The 27,742-nt window shown below is 37.0% G+C and overlaps 1 protein-coding gene across 9 annotated transcripts in view; it reads left to right on the top strand.

The window, feature by feature from the left end:
• TENM2 (teneurin transmembrane protein 2) overlaps window positions 1-27,742 on the top strand; it is a 1,359,942-nt gene that overhangs the window by 210,141 nt on the left and 1,122,059 nt on the right. For all 9 annotated transcript variants that reach the window (XM_089656707.1, XM_089656704.1, XM_089656705.1 and 6 more), the window contains exon 2: window positions 3,998-4,117. In XM_089656707.1, coding sequence (XP_089512833.1) covers window positions 3,998-4,117 — 120 coding nt within the window. The remainder of the gene's footprint in view (window positions 1-3,997; window positions 4,118-27,742) is intronic.

The raw sequence follows: 27,742 nt of genomic DNA, 5'->3' as shown, positions 1-27,742 counted from the left end.
AAAAAATCCTTCCTCATCCCCTAACAGGTAATTGGATATCCCCTGGATCAATGTTACCTATAATATTAGTATCCAGTTACTGTATATTGTATACATTTAGGAAATAATCCAGGCCTTTCTTAAAACAACCCACTGAGCTGGCCAGAACCAACTCTTGAGGGAGTCTATTCCAGATTTTTTCACCACTCTTATTGTGAAGAAGCCTCTATATTTGGAGATTAAATCTCTTTTCCTTCAGACATAAAAAGTGCTCCCTTGTCATCCGTGATGACCTTAAAGTGAATAACTCTACACCAAGTTCACTATATGGACCACCTATGCATTTATACTTGTTGATCAAGAGAGAATAAATTCAGTTCCTCAAATCTCTCTTCATAGTTGAGCTCTTCCATGCCTCATATCAGTTTGGTTGCCCTTCTCTGCACTCTCCCCAGTTCCCCAATATCCTTTTTTTGTGAATTGGTGCCCAACATTGAACTGCATATTCCAAATGAGGTATTACTAATGATTTGTAAAGGGGTGAAATTAATCTCTCTCTGGAGTGTATACCTCTCTTAATATAAGAAAGGATTTTGCTTGCTTTGGAAACCACAGCTTGGTATTACATGCTATTGATAAGCTTATGATCTACCAGAACACCCAAATCATTCTCCACCATTGATGCCCAGAGTTATACTCCCCCTAGTTTGTACAGTGCATGCATATTCTTAGCCCCCAAGTACATAACTTTACATTTATCAACATTAAACCTCATTTGCCACACAGTTGCCCAGTTAACCAGTGCATTGAGGTTGGCTTGTATATTGGAGACATCCTGTAAGGATGTTATTCCACTGCACAGCTTGGTGTCATCTGCAAAGACTGAAATAGTACTAACAACCCTAGACCATTCAAGTATGAATCATTAACCACTACTCTCTGAATATTGTCTTTTAGCCAGTTTTCTATCCATTTACAAACTGATTTTGCAAAATCCAAGTATACTACATCCACAGCCATTCCTTTGTCTAAGGTTTTGCTTACCTCCTCATGAAATGAAATCAGATTTGTTTGACAACTTCTGTCTTTTATGAATCCATGCTGTCTGTTACTTAAAATATTTTTATTCTAGCAAGAACTCATTTACATGGTCTTTTAATAAACTCTCCAGTATCTTCCAGACTATAGAAGTTAAACTAACAGAACTGTAGTTACTTGGTAAAGACTTTGATCCCTTTTTAAATATTGGCACAACATTGGCCTTACATCAATCCAATGGTACTATGCCAGTCATTAACGAGTCTCTAAATATTATAAACAGTTAGAAATTGTTCCCAGCAAAGAAAATAGACCAATCCCCTTTCCTCTTTCTTAGCAGAGACAATGCCCCCTGTCTTCTCAAATTATAAATAGGCCACCGGCAAGCATGCAGACAGTGTACCATTGTTTTATTAGAAAGCTCAGACATACTTTGAGGTTTATTTACTAAAACTGGAGCTGCTGTGCATGGTAGCCAACCAACTTCTAACTTCAGCTTGTTCGATTAAGGTTTGCCCAAAAAAACTGAAAGTTGATTGGTTTCTGTGCAAAGCTGCACCAGATTTTACACTCTCCTTTCTTAGTAAATAACCCCCTTTGTATCATACATGCTTCTAAATATTTTATTGTAATAATTTAAACAATATACAGTAATAAAATCAATTCTAAACATATAAATATTGAAAAATGTTTAACATGGTTTGTCAATAAAAAACATGCTTTAAAAAACTGCTCCCTGCAAAGAAGAAATTGAAGATATTCTCCTCTCCTGTTGCCAATGTCACAAATTTGCCATGCCAGCCAATCCACTGGCTTAAGATTCTATGGAATCCAACACTTCTGGGGGGGGGGGGGTCAGTTTCCTGGATCCCTGCTGTGCACTTCTCTCATATACTTGTTTCACTGCAAAAATTATTCCAAGCTATGTATATTTAGAAGTTACTTTATTATCATTTTCATTTTTTAAATAAAGCATTAGGGGCTTTCATGACTCAAAACATGCCTGAGCTTTCTAATATTACAAAACAGCACTACCTAGGTGCTTATTGGTGGCCTGTTTAAAACTTGCAAAGAGAGATGGCCCTGTCTCTGCTAAGAAAGATGGAGAGGGATTTGTCTTTCTTCTGAGTAATTCTACAGTCTGTGTAATCTAATCTCTCTTGCCATTCAGGTTTGTTTCTCAACACTGCTGCAGGAAAACCTAATAGAAAACTAGAGCTCTGGCTTCAAGCTCCCCACCTGCTGGCTGCATTCCTTTGTAAATTGTGATGTTCTCTACTTAATGAATCTAAATAATCCTGGATAGATTCTAATTTGTAAAATATGTCTTATGAATTGATAGCTTTTCAGGATTGACTGACATTGGGATATATATATATATCATTTGTAAGCATATTATAGTGGACTTCCCCTTCTGTGTCTCTCTTGTTGTCCTTCTCTCTTCTCTTCACAAATAAACCTACTGTTTTTTTTTTATTAAATTATTTATTAAAAAATAGAGCCAATGTGTTTGGGGACTCCCACTTCATCAGGCGTTATATATCATGTGATCTACAAAATTATTAGATTTAGTGGGACTTTGATAATATTTGCATATATAAAATAAGTGTCTATGCTATACAACCTGCTGGAGGTAGTATTACATATTAATAAATAGTATTAAATTGGAATTAAAGCCTTACACTAACTAGTCTTATAAATGTTCTATTCTGCCAACCCTGTGTAAAAAGAGGTCTGTATACTCACTCTTTTTTAGTCTGCTCCTGTCCAGTCATACAATTCTGCAACTCTGGCTCCCCTGTGGCAGCTGGGAAATCTAGGAGCCACAGCATCACTCATAGGCTCCCGTTGTCCAGCCATTGTCTGTGCTCCCTTCTCTTCCCTGCAGTTGCTGCTCACTGACAAGGGAGCCGGAGCTGCAGGTACACATGACACAATGAGAGCTTATTAAAAAATGGTAAGTACTGTATACAGATCTTTCTTACACAGAGTAGGCAGAATAGGTAAAAGAAAGGAGGAGAGAACAATTTGTAGAAGAATTAGAGTTAGGCTTGAATCCCACACTCGCAAGTATTAAAGTAGAACTATAGGCAACACTTTTTTTTATCATTTTGGATAGAGTAAGGGAGGGCTATAACTCCTGTCAGTTTATTTTTTGCCATCTGTCTCCCATTGGGGAGATTTACTTTCACTTCCTGTCCCACAGACAAAACAGAAAATGAGAGGAAATCCCTGCAAATTAATGGCATCCCTTGAGGACCCCCAGTTCAACAGAACTAGTGCCCCCATTTGAAGATTTACCCTCTAATGTTTTTCTGGGGACAACCTAAAATTTGGGATTTTTCACTTTTAATGCTAATGGTAAACATTAGCATTGAATAGAGGGTGAATCTCCCTAAAGGGGAAACAGGCAGAAATGAAACCTGACAGGTGTTGTAATTTATCTCCACTCTAAATATTCCTTGCTGTGTCCCAGCTAGGTTAAAATATAACTAAAGGCAAAACTTTTTTTTTGTTCGTTTTGGATAATTAACCCCTCTTTATGTCTGGATAATTGCTGTCACAAAGACGGAACATGATAGGAAATCCAACATTTTAGAGCTTTCCCCAGAACAAGAGGTGAGGGGCAATATTTCAATGGGAACACCTTGTCTAGTGACAGCTGTCTAACAGAAAAATTGCCCTTACTTTGTAGAAATTTCTTTTTGCTTGTTGTCTTAATGAGACACAAACAGTAAAAAATAAACTGATGCGGTTTTCACCCTCCCTATGCCTTTTTTTTTTAATACGTAGCTATACATACACTTTAATATTAGGAACAAAGGGAAAATATGCCATGATTTTGTTTTTTATTTTGACATTAGTAACTTGAGTGTGATTCAGATTGTTTTCTATCTTTGGAAAGGCATTCACACCTCACTGTTTTTGTTTAAAACCTTTGAATGACATTTTTATGATAATTTTTATGTTTGTGTTTCAGGGAAAGAAAGTCCAAACTCCAAATGCTGTTATTCTGAGAGTGGTGGTGTAACCAAACTTGGAAGTCAAACAAATAGCAGATATCCCAAAACACCCTGCCATTTGGATCTCTACTCTGAAGGTAGGAAAGAATAATATTTCAGCTAAAATAAAGGCACTTGTAGCCAGTAAATAATAAGCTCCTTTCTAAGGAAAGCATGTCTATTTAAAGCTTATGAAGCTATAAATAGCTTATAATTTACAGTATATATGAGTATTGACCATTATTTCTGAGTATATATGAGTATTGTCCATTGACAATGACCATTATTTCAAAAACAATGAACAATGTTCAGTAGTTTCTAACAAATAAGCAGTGGTTATGTTTTCATTAGTGTAATGGTAGACATCCTGCTAACCATTTTTATTTTTGGCTTTGTATAGCTTGGGGGAGGCTTATAATCTCTTGCATGATGTTTTTGATATTCTGTGTATCCATTAGAGAGGTTTCTCATCACTTTTTGCCCTAGTCACCACTTTTAACAAGGACAGGAAGTGACAGAGGCAATATTAATGAAAAAGGTCTAATCCTTGCCCACCCTATCCCAATTAGACATCAGTTCCTCTTAAATAGATCTGATATTTAGGTTATGGATGTATGTAAGTGGACTAGATCACCTTTCAGTATCTCTCTGGCTGATGGAAAGCTCTCGAAGGTGGCAGATATGATAACTATATCAAGGAAATTCTCTACCACTGCCTGAAACCCCAAGGATTATTATAAAATGTTTAATTTCTCCAAATTAATGTTGGTCTTTTTACAAAATAAATCGATGTTGCATTATATAGCTAGAAAACAGTTCCAGTGGTATTGAAAAATATCTAAGTGGTGATACAGTGAATCTAGAGCTCTTATATTTTGCTAAACACCAGTACAGTACATGTATCACAAGTGTTGCTCTTCAGATCCTTTGGTTTTTCGGGTAAAACTGTAAAGAAAGTTGCTAAAATGGCTTGAAGCCACACTCTTACTGGGGCCACCTTCTCTCATTATTCAATAGTTCAGAGACAGAATCTCAGTGATCAGTAAAAGCTGTCATTGAACTGTGGAAATGATACATAAAATGGAACTATGCTCACCTCCCCAGCAGTAATGCTTTGTCTATGAGCTGCCTCGCCAGCAGCTGATATCTTAGTCTGGCTGCCTTTTCAGGTATGGGATCTTCAACATCTTTATTGGCCATGCCAGGATAACGTAGTTCCTGAACATGTGTAGGTGTGTGTTCATCCTGGTAGTACTGAAAGTGTACACTTAACTGTGCATGTGGAGCTCAGTGTACATTGCACAGAAGATTGCTGACAGGCAGGTAAGGATCGTTTATTGCAGAAGAGACATGGGTTTGGTTTACTAAAGGCAATTATGTACACTTTGCAATGGAATTTTACCTTAACTTAGCAAATGTTGTACAAGTTTACTTTCTATAAAATGCAAAATACATGTAAGAAAAATAAAAATGAAATGATATTTTATTGTATGTGTATGTATATATATATATATATATATATATATATATATATACACACACACAATAGCTTTGCCTTATTTATAAGTTAAATTCCCCTGCAACAGGAACATTCCCTTGTAAAGTGAAAGGCCTGTTTGACTAAATCTACCCCATAATATGTATCATCTGCAATTTATAATTCCTACCTACCAAATTAAAATCCAAACTTTGTAAACATCCTTAGCCTAGAATCATTTATATCTGCAAAAGCCAAATAAAGTGAAAAGCCTGTTTGACTTTCGTAAATCTACCCCATAATATTTCTCATCTGCAACTCATAAGTCCCACCTACCAAATTAAAATCCAAATACTGTAAACATCCTTAGCCTAGAATCATTTATATCTGCAAAAGCCAAATACTGGTTCATTCTGACATTGATGGAGCCAGCCTTTTCCCATCCCAACTCACAAATTCCTGTTGGCCAAGGAAACAGTGGAGTGTGGAGCTCCAACACTAAACGCCACAATGCTAAAATGAAGCACCAGTGCTGTTTCTAAAGAATAAGTTCATCTTTTTAGGGTGGAACACGTAACACGTTCCCACTCTTGCAGTCGCAGCCTAATCCGCTGCATCCCTGTGTCAGAAGCCAGGGATGTTCTCCCCAAACTCACTGTCACTATTTAAAAAAAAAAAAGCAGTCATGCAGGGCTCCACCCATCACATTATTCATTCACAGATCTTTGTGAATGGGAAAACTACAAGTACCAACAGTCTTTGCAACTGTCGGATGGTAGTTCTCAATGAACTACCAGGGCGCTGTTAAGAGCTCTGGTAGTCCATTTATTCTTCCTGTCATTGTGTAACTGCCTGCTTGTACAAGGTACACACAAGTCGAATATTGGGTGGTATCGGCCGGTTCAATAGAGTGTGTACAGCAGTTGGTTTGACAGAAGCCAACCAAATGTCCAGCTTCTATCAAAGGAGCAGGTCTTCTGATCAGAATTCAACCAGCTCTCTCAGCCAATTTCTGAGAGCTGACTGCTGTTTTCTGGAAGGGGGGGCCAATAGCTCAGTGGGGAGATTGCTGTACTAACTTCGGATTGTTAGTAAAGGATCTCCTCCTAAGCTCTTCAGTTATTTTTCATTCAGCCCGCTTGGTTGAATGAAAAAAAAACCTGATAGTGTATACTAGGCTTTACACTGACAGTCTACAAAAGTCCTGCATTACATCCGTGATCTGTTGAGGCTGCAAAGGCTCCTAGTAAAACAAAATATATAAAAGATGTGCATTTATTTTTTTTTCTTTCAAAGGTTACCTCTTCCAGTATGCTGCAGCTTGATATCTCTGGGGCTGTCAGCAGCATAAATAAAAAGGAACATGAACAATAAATTACAATAGACTGCAGCAAATAGGAGATGCTTTCATTCAGCCAACTGTGATAAATCTGGCCCTTATTAACCCACTAACCTTACCTATTCAATTTTAGAAAAGGCAGAAAACTAAAAATAAAGCTATTTTTCTAATTTTGCTAAAAAATACAAATGATATATATGCATATTATATGGTGACCATACACTTTCCAATTTGATTGTACAATCTCTATCCGGATTTACCAACAGATACATAGTACAAAGGCCTGCACAATTATATACAAAGTTATTGGATTGTTTAGGTTTGTTCTCATAATAAATAGTTTTGTTAAATATAATATGATTGTACAATTTCTGTACAATAGCCGTTATAACATGTATGGTCACCCTCTTTATAAATATATAGCTGTATTTTAGGTGCAAGGAGTTGAAAACAACAAGCAAATGTGTACGCTACACTTCACCTAGTTGTCTACTCTAATTATGTTTTGACTGAATCTGGCAAATATCAGCCACTTTCATCATTGTGTTGATTGAAAAATTAGTTTTGCCATTTGTAGTTGAACAAACCAGTAAATCATACCTCAAAATTATATATGTTATAGTAGAAGTAAGATAAGGCTTTTGTTATTAAAGGCAAACAGATCAATGCAGGCAACACCACCACCACTGTTGTTGAATTGAACCATTTTTGGCATACGACCAGTTAAATCATGTTATTAAATAGTCGATGTGTGTAGAGCCATGATTATGTTTTAATCTCTATGTGCATTTTTGTGTAAATTTTGCTATTTATATAAAGATAATCATAATCTAAAGCAGTGAATATGCATGCAGAATGTAATCCTCTGCGATGATTGGGAAGTTGCTTTACATACATTACTACTCTTAAAACTCTTATATGTGTGAAGGAAGTTGACTGATCCAGAGATGTTCTGAAATGGTTAATTGTACTTGCTTTCTCATCCAGTGGACTGTCAGCTTAAAAATATTGTTTTTGATGCTGATTATTTTTCCTCCATTTTCTTACCCATTCTCCAATTCCTTTTCTATACTTTATGAACAACATCCTTCAATATAGACAGTATCCAGTTGGCTATATACATGGTAATGCATTTAAGCTGAAATGGTGACATGTTAAATCTAAGAAAAATTGTATACAATTACATGTGCAAGACTGAAGACAGGTTGACAAATATCATATATACTTGCTGTTATTTTTTCTGGTTGCGTAAGTTAATGTTGCCTTGTTGCATCAAACATTATGATAGGCCTTCCACAACAGTTTTCTAAAAGAATTTCTGTAGACATTGATGCTTTAGATTGCTGGCTCATCATTATTACAATAAGTGCTTTGCTGCAACTTGCCAATTATTAAAAATACTTATATTAGGGTTCATTTGCACATTTTTTTTTTACTATCTGTGGGTAAAAAAGCCAGTTTTATAGTTCAACTCTGTTCCTTCTACCTTATGTAAAAAGAAGTACTTTCATAGTTTCAATGGATAAGGGGGAGGTTGAGAGAAAATAACTCTCCCAATCCTTGTATGATGGTTTTACTGGTACCACACCCCTAAAGAAATAGATTTGGTATGCAATTTCTCATACTGATTTATATGATCATTTTAAACAATTGGATTTTTGTAATAAGCATTTGATGTAGCACAAATAGTAAAATCACCTTCATCAACAAGATCACTCCCAATATCGAACGTTTATGAAAACAGTCACTGATCTGAAACAAGTATGCAGATCAGGAAAGACAGATAAAAATCAAAAGACCTTATCAGCATACTTGCTCTGGGTCAACTATTTGAAGTATTGATGCAAGAGGATTAGCATTACTGCCAGGTAACTTGCATTTGGAAAACAGGAAGAAGCAAAAGCAACCTTTGTGTTTCTCCCAAAAGATGTCCTTTAAAGTGACTCTGCCATTAAAATAGTTATAAAGGCTCAATGCACTGGCTCAAGCCAGTGAGCCAACCAGGAGAGAGAGGGGGCAGAGCTTTGTGTGTGAATGGACACACAAAGCAGGGACTCTGGAGTGAGACTGCTTGGGTGCCCCATAGCAAGCTGCTTGCTCTATGGACACTTTTCAGGAGGGAGGAGCAAGAAGCACCAGTGGGGGGACCTAAGAAGAAGAGGATTGGGGCTGCTTTGTGCAAAACAACTGCACAGAGGAGGTAAGTTTAACATGTTTGTTATTTTAAATAAATGCCTTTAATATCACTTTAACTATCACAATCAAAAAAGGCATACCTGGAAAAGAAGCAGCTGTATAGTTTTTCCTATTTCCCATTGCCTTTACTGCTAGAACACTGATCATTTCATGAGAAATCCCCTACTGAAGTCAGACAGAAAAGCAACACTCCTCTCTCTTACTTCCATGTCACTACATGAACCAGTGAACAATATGGGGAACCCAGGAGATCAACACTTCTAGAAGTGTTGGTTTGTATTCAAACTTCAGTGGATGATTTCTCCTGAATGGTGTACTAGTGGCATATTTAGTGGTAAAGGTAAGTATTCACTTTCTTTTTTCTCTAGGTGCACCTTTCATAAATCTTGATACTCTGTGACAGGGTCCCTTTAGGTTGCACAGGTAGGCTAATGAAAGATGCTGTAGGTATTTTCAAATTGTCAAATTGAACTTTTAATCAACTGTGCCATTTTAATATTTGCATTTTTGTTGGAATCTGCTTCCTAGACAGATAGTTTTTCTTTCTAGTTATGCTAACATGCTTTCTAATAGCTCAACCAACCGTGTTTGACAGAAGTCTACCAATTTTAAGATAAATATCATTACAAAGAGGGCTTTTGTATTGACTTCTACAGTTAATTAGTATAAAGGACCATTCTTATGTCTTTAAATGTGTCTATAGTGAAGTGACAACGTAAATGAAGCATTTGTCTCTTTAAACTTAAACGACTTCAAAAATGAAGCTTCTAACCTTTTTAAATTACAATCTGAGGACTGGTGAATGAATCAATTCATTTCTTTGAAGAGCCATTTAAGAATCCCATTTTAGTTTCCTCAAAGGCATGCACTTGCTCTTTGTCCAACTCCAAATCGAAAACTGCTTGACGGACTGCCCTATGGCTTTCTATCAATTTGTATAACTATTCTGCTCAGACTCTCATGCCTTGTAAAAGTTAAGCCAGACCTTAAAGTTGACAAAGAGTTAATTTTTGTAATAAAAACTGAATTAGTGATGTTTTAACGTATTAAATTTTCCGTAAGAGTTAATGTTTCTTCTACATCAAGAAGTAACAGTTTGGGGTATAAAGTGAAACCTTGGGCAAATAGCTAAATACACAGATTAAATACTCATATAAAAGCTGTTTTACCTTTCAAAGGATTTGTAGTGCTGTAAATTCATTTCTGAGATTAACACAGTCCAGCCAGACAGCATAGGAAGCTTGAAGACCTAAGTTTTCTACTACGACTAAGTTTCGTCCTTCCTCCAGCCTATGACTGGACAGTGATAGATGCATACTAGCAATTGGGAGCTTTCCAACTGCTCTGACAGCCAATCACAGCAGTCACATAACTCAAATGCCCATCTCGGCCTCCTGGCATTTAGAAACTCTTAAAGGGCTGAGAGGCTCTGCAGGAAGGGGTTAAGCAAATGTATTGGGTGATAGTGGAAAATAGATCTTGTGGACACCACTGTAAGTGATATTTATTTAACAATGATTTGATTTATAATCAGGCAAAATTTTTCAGAGAATTTTCTTATTATGATTTATCACAATTAATGCAAATGAATATACAGTATTCAATTCATAGACCATTTGTAATAAAGAGCGTGTTTTATGATGAAACTGTGTAGGAAATCCTTTTTAAATATACACATCCTTATTTCTTTTTTGTATGTTGCTTTTGCCATAATCTTAATTGCGCATTTGAGGGGGTAAGTGATAAAAGCTGTATTTATTCTTATATTCCCATCAAAATATGTCTGCATTTAGCAGATAAGCAATCTGGTCAAGGCAGCACTGTTCAAATTCTTTTCCAAACAATTTTCGTCTACTTCATTACTATTCACCTACACATCCAAATAAAAAATTAACAATTGTTTAGTTGTCATGGAATAGTGCCAAGCTATGACGTTAAATCTACTCCACCCAGGTCCTTATAAAGCAATATTCAGAGCATAATCTGCAAATAAAATATAGTATATATGGTATATGTGGATGATTTACTGATTATATATATATGGGACTGAGAATACTTTTTTTTTACAATATTTGCATAACAAAGAAGTAAGATTTAAAGCAACTGTTGTAAGTAGAAAAGTGCCATTTTTATTCTATGAGTTGTCACATTTTCCAGTGACACTTAAATTATGTTTCTTGTACTACGCATGGTAAAGTTATTTATACATAAATACTATTTAATGTTGATTTTTTTTTAATGCAGTACTGCAAAATTGACACAAATGAAAAAAATAATAAGGAAGGCAAGAAAGAACGTACTTTAGGCTGATTCTGGTTATTCCAAAAGCTAATAATTGCTTAACCTCCTCGGCGGTATGATTCTTTCCGATTTTTTGTGCTGAAAGCGGTACCATTTTTTTGCATGGAAATATGTCGTTTTTTATTGTAGGCTGTAATTTTTAGGAATAACTCACTGAAATCTGTACGAACAAGAGTCTAGTAAACATTCCGGATATGATAAAACTTGAAACACGAAATCATAAATTATAATTTAATAAATAGTCATAAAAAATAATAATATAATAATAAATTTAATTTAATAATATAATCAAACCAAAAACACTGAAATTTGAAATACAGAGGCAAATTCGCACATCGCTGAGCAAAGTCGCAAAATCGTTTTCAGTATCTGATGACGAATTTCCCCACGAATCATTATCACTCAATTCTGCAAGTAGTTCTGATTTACTATCGCTTTTCTCTAGCTGGTCTAAAACCGCTTTTGACGTAAAGGGATGCTTTTTGGATGCCATGGACTTTTCCAGGCAGAAAGAACAGTCAAAATGCAGGCAGGGCACAGGACAAAGCACTAGGGACAAAATATATGTGAAATGCATTGAAACAGCAATGACAGCAAAATTGACATTTTTTAAAAATTTCAAATTTGCCGTCGGTTCCGGCGCCCGTACGTCCCGACGTCACAGGGACCGGAACACGGAAGCCGGATGCCGGCATTGGCCGGAGGAGATGGCCGGGGACGCTGCAGGGGACACATCGCGGGAGTGAAGGACAAGGTAAGTGCTGCAGGGACCCCCTGAGCAACACCGCATGGTATGCCCGAGTGTAGCTTGGGGTGACCGCTCTTGGTACTCAAATTTTACCCCGAGCTATACACGGGAAAACCGCTAAGGAGGTTAAAGATAACATAAAAAATGGTGCGGAGTTCCCTTTAAAAAATCAAACCAGACAAGCGTGCAGCCTAGGTGTCTAGGTAAAGGGAAATAAGCAATATACCCCTTCCTGAATCCTATCAGACCGCATGTCTTTCAACGCGGGACGTGTATCTTGCAGATGATGGCCAAATCTTCTCCCCCTTGCAAAGCATCTGGTCCCAATGTTCGGGGGGTCAAACACCTCTTTCCCACATCTAGTCCACAAGAGTATGTAGGGATTGGAGGAGGGACACCCATAGAAATTTGGAAACCCTTTTAAAATAATGGGGCCCCAGATATCCGCCCACTTCCCAAAAGAAAGAATACAGAGATAAATTATTAAATGTATGAAATATACGAGCGCTAGATCTATGTGGGTGGAGCTGCTAGCATGAAAGGTAATACCTCAGAACCTTCTAAACACAATATATTTCTCAAAATGCAGCGCTAGAATGAAAAGTCTTATTCTAAATCATTACCCTTATGCAAACCCGTATTATTATACGGATACATATAATGTCTCTTGATATTGGAAAAAATAAAATAGAACAATGCTCTGAAATGGTGAAATTATGTGGAAAACACGTGACAGTCTATCCAAGCTCAGAATATCAATGGTGACATCGGTGGTACATATAAGTGTAGCTTGCACTAACCAGATAGCGCTATTCTATGCACATATGAATGACACATGGGTCATTTGAAGTAGGACATCTAGGATATGGATTGTCTGATGGACAGCCCCAGGAATTCCAGCCTATCAGCCACATTTCCTAATACTACCAAAGTGATCAGGAACCACCAGAGGGAGCCAGTGATCAAGATGTCATCACGGGTCTTTAACCCAGCACCAGGGAGTATGTAGTACACACGAAATCCACCAGAGGGAACCAGCAGTTAAGATGTCATCCAATGGTCTCCTTTTAAAAGAAAATCAATTACAAGGAAATCATTCCTTGTAATTGATTTTCTTCTTAATAAAGCAGTGTTGCACTATGACACTCTTTGTGTTTGGGCTCATTCTTCTATGAGCCTGCCTTTTAAAAGGAGACCATTGGATTACATCTTAACTGCTGGCTCCCTCTGGTGGATTTCGTGTGTACTACATACTCCCTGGTGCTGGGTTAAAGACCCGTGATGACATCTTGATCGCTGGCTCCCTCTGGTGGTTCCTCATTGCTTTGGTAGTATTTGGAAGCGTGGCTGATAGGCTGGAATTCCTGGGGCTGTCCATCAGACGATCCATATCCTAGATGTTCTACTTCAGAGGACCCAGGTATCATTCATATGCGCATGGAATAGAGCTATCTGGTTAGTGCAAGCTAAACCTATACGTACCACCGATGTCACCATTGATATTCTGAGCTTGGATAGACTGTCACGTGTTTTCCACATAATTTCACCATTTCAGAGCATTGTTCTATTTTATTTTTTCCAATATCAAGAGACATTATATGTATCCGGATAATATACGGGTTTGCATAAGGGTAATGATTTAGAATAAGACTTTTCATTCTAGCGCTGCATGTAGAGAAATATAGAGACAAATTATTATTCCTTGACCATTACCACAAAAACCTATAATGGAGTTCCAGTGAGAATAAAAAAAATAAAAGTCAGCAGCTACAAAAACTGTAGCTGCTGACTTTTAGAAAATAGACAGTTACCTGTCCCTCAATCTTGCAGTGTCCCCCCTGCAGCCCATTTCACTGGGTGCCCTGTGTTCCCGGCACCGGATCTTCAGTGTGGGCACCCAGCTGTTACAGCATGCAGCTTCTCTGCACATGCGCGAGTAGCACTGTGCTTTGTGAATGGTCCGGTAGTCTTCTGGGACCTGTCATGTATCCCAGAAGACTACGGGGAGGGAGGGGGAGAACGCTTAGGCGATCAAAGTGCAAGTGGGGGCGGGTATCTGTCAATTTCGAGTATCTGCTCCCCCCCAGCTCCCCAAATATGCCAATCCTTACAATCCTTAACGGGGAGCAGGGGACCAGTCCTTAAAGTGGAACTTCCCCTTTTTGGCAGAGCTCCACTTTAAATGTGAAAAAAACACATGTAATGTGACAGACCCTTAATGAAAGCAAAAAAAAATATTTATGTACTCCAACGTAAATCTAGAGTAGATTCATCAATTACAATGACCCACCACTCAACCATGTTTTCCTGTCACCATGATTATCCACTGCCTGACTATCCATCACTACCATTGCTAAATTACAGTCAGACTACTGTCCACTGTTTGTAAATAAAGCAGCTGGGAATCCTGGGTGAAGTCACTGACCATGTTTGGTCATGACCACATATAGTCAATGACATCACCTAGATCCCCAACTATCCCCCTTTTTGCAAAGGGACAGTACTCATAAAAAAGAAAAAAAAAACAGTAGAGGGTTCCCCTATTATTCAAACCATACCCTTATCCAGGCATGTAGCCCAGGTGACCAGGAAATGGAGGGAAGGAAAAGTTCATCCCCCTCTCCTGAACCATACAAGACCACATGCCATTCAACATTGTTGCTGGGGGGGATGGTATTCAGGGGACAAGGGCCTCTTCCTTACATTACCACATCACCAGAGGATGTAAGGTTTTGTCAGGGGGGGGGGAGTACATATAGAAATCTGAAAGTCTCCTTTAGAATAAGGGGTCCCCTGATATACACCCCCAGGGGAAAAAGTACAGAGATACATTAGTATTAGTACCCCATACACTTTCCTAGTTATACAAAAATTCTAAAACACACAAAAAGTAAACAGTGGTCCCCAATGTAAATATACCATCAGTCACGTAATTTAGAAATGTAAATTCATTAATCAGTATTAAACATGATAATCCACTACCCACAGATACACAAACATCCATAAATTACAAAATTTCCAGTTCAGCATTTGTCAAACTGCAAACAGGATGGGTTTGGTTCAACCTGAGCCTAAAGCTCAACCCTAGTTAAAACCTCTATCAGGATTTTATTGCTATCTGTTTCCCTGATCAAGTGATTCCCCTCTGTAGTCGTCCTGATGACCACCATCTCTGGTACAGAAAGTATTTGGTTGTAAAGGGAGATTTTTTACTTTTGCATTCTGTGCATAAGAGTAAAAAACCTTCTGTAATCAGTTCCCACCCAGTCACCATTAAATACATACCTGAGCCTGATCATGAACCAACACTGTGTCTGACAGCAGCAGCACTTCTCTCTCCTCACAAGACTCAGTTGCAACAGCAGGAACCATTGCCTACTGCTTCTGTAAATCAAATGTGTGAGGAGGGAACAGGGGATGGGGGCATGCCTCACTGTATGTGTCAAAAAATGAGGATTGAACCCACAGATTAGGATTGAACCCACAGGATTGCCCCCATAGCAACTAGCTTGCAATGGGGTCACTCAGAAGAGAGGAGGAGCCAGGAATGCGGATGGGGACCCCGGAAGAGAAGGTTTGGGGCTGCTGTCTGCAAAACCATTACACAGAGCAGTTACGTATGACAGTTTATTATTTAAAAAAAAAATCAAACCTTTGCAACCTCTTAAAATACAACATTTTTAACCACTTACCCTCCCGGGGATTTATCCCCCTTCCTGACCAGGCCATTTTTTGCAATATAGCACTGTATTTCTTTAACTGACAATTGCGCTGTCATGCATCACTGCACCCAAATGAAATTTATGGCCTTTTTTCCCCACAAATGGAGCTTTCTTTTGGTGGTACTTGATCGCCTGTGTGTTTTTTATTTTTTGCGCTATACATAAAAAAGACCGACTTTTGCTATTAAACATGCCCAGTAAAAAAAATTAAAAAATCAGATTTCATTATAAATTTAGGCCAAAATTTGCTAATAAAAAAAATCCCAGTACATGTAAATTAATTGGTTTACGTGAACATTATAGTGTCTACAAATGGTGGTATAAATACTGGAATTTTTTTTATACCAGTAATGGCATCGATCAACGACTTATAGTGAAACCGCAGGACTGCGGCGGACATTCTGACACTGGGGGGGGGGGACTGACTAACTGTCACTAACATCCTCAGTGACACTAATACAGTGATTAGTGATAATAAACAGCACTGACACTGTACTAATGACACTGGGCAGGAAGGGGTTAACATGTGGGGCGATCAAAGGGTTAACTGTGTGCTGTTATACTGTGTGCTGTGTGTGTTTCACTGTGTAAGGAAACAACTTTGTATGTCTCTGCTATGCAGAGCCATATAAAGCAGTGTGCAGGAGCTGACGGGAGAGATCTGTATTGTTTACATACAGACCTCTCCCCCATCAGTGATGCTCAGTGATCGCCGGGACCCAGTGATTGACAGCTGAGGCCACCAATGGCGGTGCAGGTAGAGTGTGCATCCCCTACCTGGAAATGCAAAATCATGTATATATACTTGATTTTGTGCAGCCCTGCTGCCCTGTAGCAGTATTTCTGTTATTGGGCGGCGGGAAAGCGGTCACGTTGTCACAGGGACAGGAGTTGAGGGGACATCCTTCAGTTAGGACACCTCTTTTGATGACAACTGTCAATGAAGGGATCTTGTCTTAGTTTTTAGAGTTCTCCTCTTACTTCCTGTTGTGTTGAAGGGACAGGAGGTGAGGGTAAAGCTGACCACACACGCATCATTTTTTTAAAATGAGCCTGCTGTTTAAACACTGAAGATGGATGAATCTCTTTCTGCATCTATTGTATTCTGACAGCAGGCACCACTACTTTGTGAATTCAGCCTCATGGATGCATGTAAGTCTGTATTAATAAGAAATTGTGATGTAACATTTGGTATATCTAATTTGGGGACTTACAATATAATAAATAGATTGACAAATCAGGCACCTTATATAGAATCACATTTTCCAAAAAAAACAGTATTTATCTGAAAAATATAACCTTAAAAAGAAATGATGTTCTGGGGTTCAGCTGTAAAAAGAAGTATCCTTAATACATTTTTCTGCTAAGTTATAGTAACACTGTGTACTTTCTGAGTCATATATTTATATAGCCTTTCTTCATTCTCACAGCAGGTCTGGAGGTGTTTTGTAGTTTAAGAACGTGTCTTTGAAAATCCTGCATAAAAAAAATAAATAAATCAGAAAAGCACAACAACAAGATTGCTCAAAGCTGCAGCTATTCAACGTTAATAGGCTATGTTTTCACTCTCTCAAACCATGGTTTGGCTGAAGCACCATGGTAGACTTTTTGGAAACTTATAAAACAACTAAGCAAACAGTCAAAGAAAAAGATTCTTACAGATAACATTATACCAGCAGTGCTGACAGTGCCTACGCATTTGACCACTCATTAATGAATGTTTTATTTAACTCCCTTTTTATACTAATGATAGTCCTTTTATGTGACTGCACAGTAAATCAGGTGCCTAATTGTATGATGGCAGCAGTGAAAATAGTGTTCAGTAGCAGGGGTAATTGCACGGCCCACATTTAATTTTATTAGATAGCAATGCGAGTTTAATTACAGTAGCTAGTATTAGAATTGCAAATATAGCATTATGTGCTAATTACTTTCATAGTGAAGATGTAGGTAAAAGAAATTTGTGTAAGCATTTAATTGTTGTCATGGATTGTGTAAATGACCCTAGTTCAAGTTCAAGTTTTTTTCCGATTAAATGGCTGAAGTAAACTTTTTCGTTGTAGCGTATGCACTACTGCAAAACAATTAACACACATGTATGTTGATGTGATACGGCGCCATTCTTTTTTGCATTAAAAAGGGTCATGGCAAATTTTGGACAGTTTGTGGTGCATTGGCCATTGTCAATGTAAATGCACCCTTAATCATTCTTCCAAGTATGAGGTGTCCATAGTTAGGCATTGTCACTATGCTATGCTATACAAAGGACATTCATTCTTCCAAGTCTGAGCTGTCCATAGTTAGGCATTATCACTATGTTATGTTATACAAAGGACATTCAAGCTGTATGCTTATTAAGATATAGACATACTGAACTTTAAATAGAAGCAAGGTTATGAAATATTAACATATATTGGTACCCAAAGTTGACCCATTATTTTCTCATACATATGTAATAAAAAATGTTTGATGCATTGTGGTCTAAATTGTACTATTGTACTTCTTCATATTATCAGCTACCATTAAGATTCAAGATATAAAGAGTACATGGGATACACCCTTACAGTAATATTTGTGAATTTACTACTAGCATTCAAAATATTTCAGAAACTGATATAATGTGCAAACAGTGATAAAGTGAAAAAAAAGGCTAAACGGGAATTGAAAATGTAATTTTTGCATGCTTTATGCTTCTGTGCATTGACCCTCTAGTCATTTACCACATTATGTAGTCTTTAGTATGTTTTTCAGCTTCAATTTTCTAGACAGATTAAAGCTAATAAAACACCACATAATCATGTATTGTTAACATGCCACCATGTAGTGAACTGCCAATAATGACAAATATATTATAGTTAACTTCACATCTGATAGGTCCTTTGTAGTGCTGCAGTATGTTTTGCATGAACTTGTATTGTGTAAATCTAGCCCATGCATTTATAATGCTAGAGCAGAAAAGTGGGCCAAAAACTGAACCTAAAGCACACAGAATGTTTGTTGTGGTGCGTTGTACTTTTAATTCATTGGTGCCTACTGTACCTGCTTGTTGGGGTGCCATTCAAAGTGCTGTTTGTTACAATACATTGCAGTAATACACAGTAAACCATACCTTTTACAGTGCATTACTGCACCCCTTAAGTGTAAATAGAGCCTAAATACTATGTCTCATGTATTTTTTTTTATTTTACTTAATTTTTCACCAGGACATCACTTTCAGGGCTGCTTTAGAACAATTACAGTTAGACCAACCTGATGTCTATTTATTTACATTATGTGTTTATTAGATAAGAAGAGGTCCTCCTGGATCTAAAATCAGTACATGAAACACAAATGTAAGCTCTGGCAGGAGGAAAACTGAGAAATAAGGATTCTCTGTTATACAGCAAGACTTGGAGAGATAGGAAATGCACAAATTCCCATAAAGGGTAATAAAATATAAAATGTTTCATTTTATATTTATTTGAAATGCATGCAGATTTTTGCAGACTGTGGAGAATCATAGTTACCTGAATTCTTTGCAGGTCAAACACATCTCATTTAAAATATTTAGGGTTATCTAAAATCACAGAATCTGTAACGTACCTGATTCAATCATAAACAGGGGTCAACAATACACAGAATTAAAACTCATGTCTGGAAATCCAGGAAAACAATATCCAGGCCACTCTTGGCATGTCACTCTTCTTTATTTAATCATAGATTCCAAAGGCTAAAAACAATTAAAACACATCCAGTCGACAAATGTTTCTAGTGCAAAGAGCAATGTGCATGCTTTTTAAGGACAGTTGGATCCATCTTCACTCAGGACTTACCTGCCATATTCACTGTTACAACCACATATCTAGCCATAATAAGCACTGTCACAAGTAGTACTGCCAACACTTTCACAAGCCAAATATACAGCCATAACAAACACTGTTACAAGCTACATATACAGCCATAACAAGCACTATAGCAAATCTATAAAGCTTTAAAGCATATAAAGCTACAACCAGCACTGTCACAAGCACTCTTAGGGCTCATGTACACTGCATCTGATAAACTCACGTTTAGAAGATGTTCAGCGTTTTTTTCAGCAGCCCCTGAACTCACCCTAATGTTTTCCTATGTGTCCATGTACACATCTTCGTTTACAGTCGTTTACAGGCATTTGAGTTTACAGTCCTTTTTTTGAATGCAGAAAACTTGCATTCAGCAGTCGATTTTATCAAAGTTTCAAACGCAAAATGCTTGTAAACGCAGCTAAATGCAGCAAATTGCATTTATAAGCATTTGAAATTTTATTTTAACTCTTTCAGTTCCTGATGCTGTTCATAGCCTTTTTTCATCATGGAAAATGCATGCAAAGCGTTTTCAGGGTACTCAGATGAACAAAACACAGAAAACAGGATGTTCCTACCAAGCTTGTCACACATTGTAATGACCAATTCACACCTCAGACCTCTCCCACCCTCGGCAACAAAAGATATGTTATAGACCATTCACACCTCAAATTCCTCATGCAGACCCCCTGTCAGGTGGCCTTAATGACTCACTCAACCAGACACCTTTCCCACCCTTGGAAACTAAACAAATGTTAATGAGCAACTCACACCTAAGCTAATCTCAACACATACTGCTGTATCTGCTTCTACTCTCTGTATTTCTCTGAAACGGTCTAAAATAGTTAATAATTTATCACTTTTCAGTGCATTCTGGGCATTTAGGAGGTTGTCCTGTGCTTATCTTTAAAAAATGCTTCTAAACGCAAACGCACATAAATGCGCATACACGCATCATGCAAACGCAGCTAAACAGACATTTTTTAAACTGTTTTCCAGCAGTCAGTTTCCATCATTCAGAAGTGTCCCGTGTACATGGGGCCTTACAAGCCACAAACTGTATACAGCCATAGCAAGAACCGCTACAAATACCATTACCAGCACAGCTACAAGCCACATATATAGCCATAACCGGCATTGCTTAAAGTGGTTCTAAAGGATGAAGATTTTTATCTTCATGCATTCTCTGCATGAAAATAAAAAAACATTTGGTATACTGCTCCCCCCCATATCCACTCTCTTATAATCTCCTGGATCAACTCTGGATCCAGCAATGTGCACGGGAGCCTTGGCTGCCCCAGGTCTCTCTCTTCTCCTTGGCTGAGACACAGCAGCAGACATTGGCTCCCACTGTTGTCAATCACACAGTCAGCCAATGACGAGAGAGTGGGGAGCAAGGCTGAGCCACCACTCTATGTGCCTAATGGACAACATACAAAACAATTGCACAGAGCAGGTAAGTATGACATGTTTGTTATTATTTTTTTGAACCTTTAGAATCACTTTAAAGTCACATGTACAGCCTGTGTACCCAGAATGTTCTTTAAAGGAATGCATTCAATTCATTTTGTTTATTTAGTCACAAAGGACATGTTGCATTGGTAGTTGGGATTAATTTGACTTCTTCCCGTGAAAGTATCTTTCCACAATCAACTCCACGATGCCCCATTATGATCATTTTTAATACCATAACTTTCACTGTTTTTACATTCCTATTGTGACTTTCTTGAATATAATTAATACATCTTGCCGTTTCCAGTTGATCTCAAATATTCTTGAATTCTGTCATTCAATATTCATATAGGTTTACCTATGTAGTAATAGCCACAAAGGAACATTATACAATAAACCACATATCTTGTGTGATAGGTGATCAATTCCTGAATGCAATCCATATATCTACCACCTAATTTCCCTTTATTTACTTTCATCATATGGGAACACATGGATAACATTACATGCCATTTTCTATTGCTGGATAACTTACGTTAGACCTGTAAATCTTCCTAGAATGCTGTAAAGAAAGAGTTTCTTATTAGAAACTCACATGATAACGTAGGTAATAGTGAAAACTATTGCTATTTATAGACTGGTCTGCAAAGCTTACAGTATGTCCTAACTACATTTACTCTTTTTTGCAACTGTATAAATTGCATCATTGGCTTTCATGGAGAAAAGACTGAAAACCTTGGCACTTCTTATTAATGATGTGTGCTGGCAGCTTGCTTTATTGTACTCCTGTGGTTTTCTGACACACACATATGACATAAAGTACTGGAAGATTCCAGAAAAACTTTATTTAATCATGAATGGTGGTGCTGTAACACTGTATTCCAGATGTATGAATGATGACAGATATACCAAACCTGACAAGCTCAAGGGCTTTACATCTGTGAGAACTGACACTTGATTTAAAAAAAAAAAAAATATGCAGAATACAAATAAAAAACATAGATCTGCATTTCACTGAATTTCTGTTAAATATAATTTTAATAGGCACATTAGTTTTGTACAACATGACCTGGATGTGGTATGTGTTTTAGTAAATGTTTTATTAGTAATAGTAACGGGGAGTAAAAAAAAAAAGAGAAGTGTTGTCAGATAAAGGTTGAAAATAAAGTTTGATAGAGAGAGAACATTAATATGAAAAGGGGAAAAAAGAGTATTGGATGCAAAAAGACTGATTTTATTAATAGATTAAGATTTACATGGATGGAAGAAGGGAAATAATCTTTGAAGGTGCTTAGAATGGCAAAAGAAATTACTTTTTGTATCAGGGAAAAAGGAGGTGAATTAATTAATTATGTAATATTGAAACATGCTAACAGGTAAATTTGATGCTGCTCATATCACTAGGCATGAGAGCACAGCGTGATCAGTTCTCTAGCTTTGCTGTGAACTCAGTCTGCTCTCCTCCAATGACCAGACTTGTCCTGACATGCCCCACCCCCTTTCACAGCTATTTAGTGGGAAGACCGGTGTGCTGCTGTTTCTCCACCCTCACCTTTCTATGCAGTTGAGAACAGAGGAATGTGACCACTTATAAAAAATATCTTTTGTCCCTTTTTATTTATATCTATACTCAGATGTTTTGCCTTTCATTTCTATTTTTAACTGTATGAGTTGTTTTACAAGGTGAAGGCTTAAATATACTGTAATGTCAGTGTATCCAAAGAACTGCTATGTATAGGAGACATGAATGCTTACACATTTTCACAAAATAGAGGCCACAAAGTTGTGCTAATATAACCAGAGATCTCAATCTAGGAATAAAGTTTTACCTTATATACTGCTACAACTTGGAATATGATTATTTGAACTAAAGAAACTATAAGTAATGTGCACACACAATGATCCATATATGTTTCTCACCAAAAAAAAAACGTATTTACTTTGTTGCTTATTATAACAGAATTATATAGACTCTATATTGCAGTCATAAACAAAAAACCTATAGGAAACAATGATTGAACTGAAAAAAGGACTTCAGTTTTCAGGATTCAAGTAGGACACAGTACATTGGTTTTAACATGCTGCTAAAAGAGCTACTTGCAATAACATGCAGCAAAGGAAATTTAAATTAGCTTTCATCACAGTATTTGAAAAACTTTCCATTACAAAAACATAAAATGCAACAGCAAACATGCTAATCAAGCTCATATACATAAAAAAAAGAAAAAAAAATAGAGAGCTGAATTAAATGTAATTCTTATTGTGGAACTAAATGTACTCCTTTCACTATTAAGAGAAAAGTGGCTAAATTAATGACCTTGCAGAACTATGTTGCCTGTAAGGGGAGTCTTTGCTTCACATTTTATTTTGGTATTTGTGTATGCATTAAATAAACACACATACTTTTTAGTGATAATCTGTTACCTGTGCAGATTTAGATGGCAATACACATATAGACTTCTTTCTTTCTGTTGGCTGACCAAAGAAATCGCACAAATTCCTTAATTCATGCTAACAGTGTGGAAGGATGAATCTTCCCTGCAAAGTCTATTCTATTCAAGAATACTGAAACGGTGCATGTATTGGATTGGTTGCAGTCGCTGTACGGCCAACAATTTTTCATCAGGTTCTTTGGACTCTCTAGGTCTACAAGAAGCACCATATACACTGTTTGAATTTCTTTTGAGCCATCAGGAATTATCCAAAGTTTGAGTAACATATAGGCAGCTTACATGTCCACTCACACTACAGAGCAGTATAATGCAGCACATGACTGTTCAGTCTCTGAGGTGTGTTGCTGTGCATTGCATGAAGCTGCCTGTTCAAGATGGATGGGCTGCAAAATCCCACAGCACAAAAAAAACGCAGGATGCATTTATTTACAGTGCACCGCTTCCCTCTTGGATCCTTCCCCAGTATTGATAGGCATTCTAGTTGAGCTTGAGCCCCCTTTTTTTGAGAGATGCCAGCTTGTATGCCTGGTTGGTAAAAAAAAAAAAAAACTGTATTAAGCCTCAAAACACACTGCAGAATTCTTGTAACATTGCTGCAGAAGTGCTGTACTTTTAGTATTTCAGGACCATGGACAGTGCTTTAAATGTGTGTCATTCCCATAATTAAATTATATGTCACATCACAGGACACCCTAGTAAAATCACACAATTAAAAACTGCTGGTTCCTGCACCTCATAAAGTAAATATGGTATGCAGTCAAAATTAGATGTATCATAGTTTTTAGGTGATTGGCAATAGTATTTTATCGCTATTTAATAAGAGGGCACCTTAATCTGTTAAACTGGAAATCTGTAGCTCACCATAAATCCAATTCTTGACACAGTAGCTCTCAGACACCTAAAGCTGTTAAAAAGAGTGAGTTATACAGCTGAAATCAAATATAATGTGAACATGACTAGATAGCTTTTAACTGGCAAGGTCATTCACTGATAAATAGTTTACTTTTTTACTGAGACAAAATTAAATCTCTTCATCTACTTTAGTTCTTTTCTATGCTTTTCAGAAGTGTGAGGATATCTTTATTTTTATGATGAATTGTGACTTTTTTTGTATGCTTTTCATGAGTGTGAGGATATCTTTATTTTTATGATGGATTGTGACATTTTGTGTAATTTTTCCTGTCTATTAATAGCTGCAGATACCCTAGGTATTTATTTCAAGGAAGCCCATGGGAAATTCTGCTTCTGGCAGAGTAGCTATAATTGACAGGAGTTTGGGAATAATATGTTTTTAATTGATGAATTATGGGTCAAAATCTGTCCCTTTAATTAAGATGGTTTAGCACTGTCAGGGCCACAAGATTTTATTATATCAACTATTTCCTCATTGTTGGAAATCTTATTTTCCCCTCTAATAATGCTATGTTTTCAGTTTTACTCTTGATATATTTTAAGTAGAAAGCTGCACTTATAAGCTGGAAATCTTTATTATTGTGTGAATAAACAAGACCTTATTTGTGTATGTTGTCATGAGGATTACAAACTCCACATTATGAAGAATACCAATCCCCTTGACTGTCAGTGGTGGTGGTGGAGATTAGAACAATAAAAGGTCTGTTTATAAATGGTAACAACTTTCACCCAGGATTCACTTATTGAATCCAATTGGAAAAATGTGTGACTCCTGGGAGAAAGCTGTGTGAATCATGTGTGAATACATTGATAAATTGTCCCTTAGGTATAACTGCATGGAAAGTGCACAAAAATGTGTTTCAATGCATGTTAACGTGTTTTTTTTAATTGAACAATCACAAATGATAGCTGATCAATTAACTGGCCTTATTGTTCTATGAATCAAACCACATCCACTATCTACTAACAATGAAAAAAAATTAAAGCTTAGGGGATTAAACAGATATGAACATACTTCTTTGGATGGTTAGCACAATATGCTAAATTTGCAAGCAGTCATAACTATATGGTCAAGGTACCTGTAGGTACCTCTGTTTAAATCAAATCCTGCTCTGTGCACCCAGGAAGACCTCTGATTTTAATCTGAGACCACTGTGGTTTTAACGTCTCTGACTCATTCATGATCCAGTTGAGAGTGCCCTTATTGATAGCTGAGGCACAGAGTTTGGGAATAGAAAATGAAATCTGAGAAGTTGAGAAAGTTATGGGATGCATTTAATATCTAAGGGCTCTCCGGGAGCAAAGAAGTGGATTGGTTTAATAAAGAAGATACATATTGGCTCCTCATGGTGACTGCTGTTTTGTAGCGATGCTGGTGACTTAAGCATAATTTAAAAGATTCTCTTTTTAGAGGTTTTGGACATTTGTATATTTTTTTCTATGTTTAGTATTGTCAGGACTAAAAAAAAAACAAGACACATTTTTATAGTTCAGTAAATATTGAACACTACATGCTAATATTGTGTAGATGTCTATCTAGCCAGACAGTTGAGCTGATGTGAATAGAAATGTTTTAAAGTGCCTTTACTGCTTGTTTAGAATATGCAAACTGAGGAGAAAGCTAGGTCAGTAACAGAGGTCAGACAGAGATTCAGGTTACAGGTCCCAGGTCATAAGAAAACTGCTGAATACTATTCAGCACTGAGCCCTGCAACAGTACAGTACAGTATTAACTGACACTTCATTATCATACTTGATATAAATCACATCAATGCTTCTAGTTCAGAAATATTGTTAGGTGTTCTTGCATGCATTGTAGGGTTGAGGCTTACTTTAAGATTTAAGATCTTGTTGACTATGGAGTGTGTTTTTATATGGATATGTGCTCTTTAAAAAGTTCAAATTAGTACATTTGTAAATCTTAATGTTAGTATCCTGTGTTTCCACTGTTGAGTAGGGCTTAGAAGTCTAGAAAATGGAGAGGCAGTTCTATAAGTCAAAGCTTCTTTCTCACTAAGCTCAACACATCTAAGTGGCTTGAATATATACCACGCCATCCTATATTCTCAAAGCTGGCTCTACTGCTGTCTTCTGAATGCCAGGTGTCAAGGCTGAAATGGAGCCATTTGCGTGCTACACACACTGAGGATATGAGGGACACACCGATGACATCACAGTTTCCACCAGTTTATTCTACAAGCAACCAAAACAGAAGCCTTGTCCAGAGACCACCTTCTAATGTTTTACTTAATAGGGTCTAGTTATAGAAAGACTAAGAGTGTTTTTACTAAAGGCAAATACACTGTGCACTTTGCAAGTGCAGTTGCTCCAGAGCTTAGTAAATGAAGTAAAGCTTCAATTTGCAAAGAATACCCAAATACATGCAAGAAAAATAAAAAAAAACAGTACATGATTGGATGAAGAAATCCAGCACTGCTTCCCCTTATTTACTAAGCTCTGGAGCAACTGCATTTGTAAACTGCACTGTCTATTTGCCTTTAGTAAATACACCCCATAGTCTCTATGCTAAAGCCCTATTGGTTTAATTGCAATAAAGAATGTAGTCTCTGGGCAGGGGCTACAGTTGTGTTTGTCTGTGGAATAAATTGGAGAACATTGTGATGTCATTAGTGAGTGCCTTTCACTAAATTTTACTGGCTCCAAAGGTGTACATATTGTAGGGGGGTAAATGTGGTACATCATAGTATCAATGTGGTCCAACAGGGTATCATTTTCATATATACAAACAACTCAGTCAAATTAGTGGGACTTTGAATATACTCCTTGTGACCACAATACAGTTCAACACATATATAAAAAATATAAATGTTATTCATAATGAGTTAAAAACTATAGTGTAACACAATAGACAATGGTAAAAATATTGTTACATAAAGATTAATCGTAATCTTGATGTACTGTATATCCTTGGAGAAAGGTCTATGTGTTTCGTGGATTTCCTGCTTCCTCAGGAGCAACAAGGATTTTTTTTGTACAGAACCACAAATATAAGTGATAACAAAAACTTCTACAAATAAAAAAAACAATAATTAATTATATAGACATACAATCCCCAAAATACATATAATCGTATATTTACCCCATATATGTATCCCATATGCACAATATAACAAATATTACCCTCAGATATCTCTGAGACACAAAACCAAACAATGACAATAACTGTTATCAATGGAATACACCTGAAGGCCCATGGAAGTAAAGCTCAGGGAATCCAGTACCAAAGGATTGTCTAAAAAAAGGGGAAGAAGAATGCAGAGTGTACTATTTGTATAAGAAAC

The sequence above is a fragment of the Staurois parvus genome, unplaced genomic scaffold, assembly GCF_062004578.1.
Source record: "Staurois parvus isolate SC_StPar_1 unplaced genomic scaffold, SC_StPar_1.0 ptg000930l, whole genome shotgun sequence".
In the NCBI taxonomy this organism is placed as follows: Eukaryota; Metazoa; Chordata; class Amphibia; order Anura; family Ranidae; genus Staurois; species Staurois parvus.
This window is presented reverse-complemented; position numbering and strand designations above follow the sequence as displayed.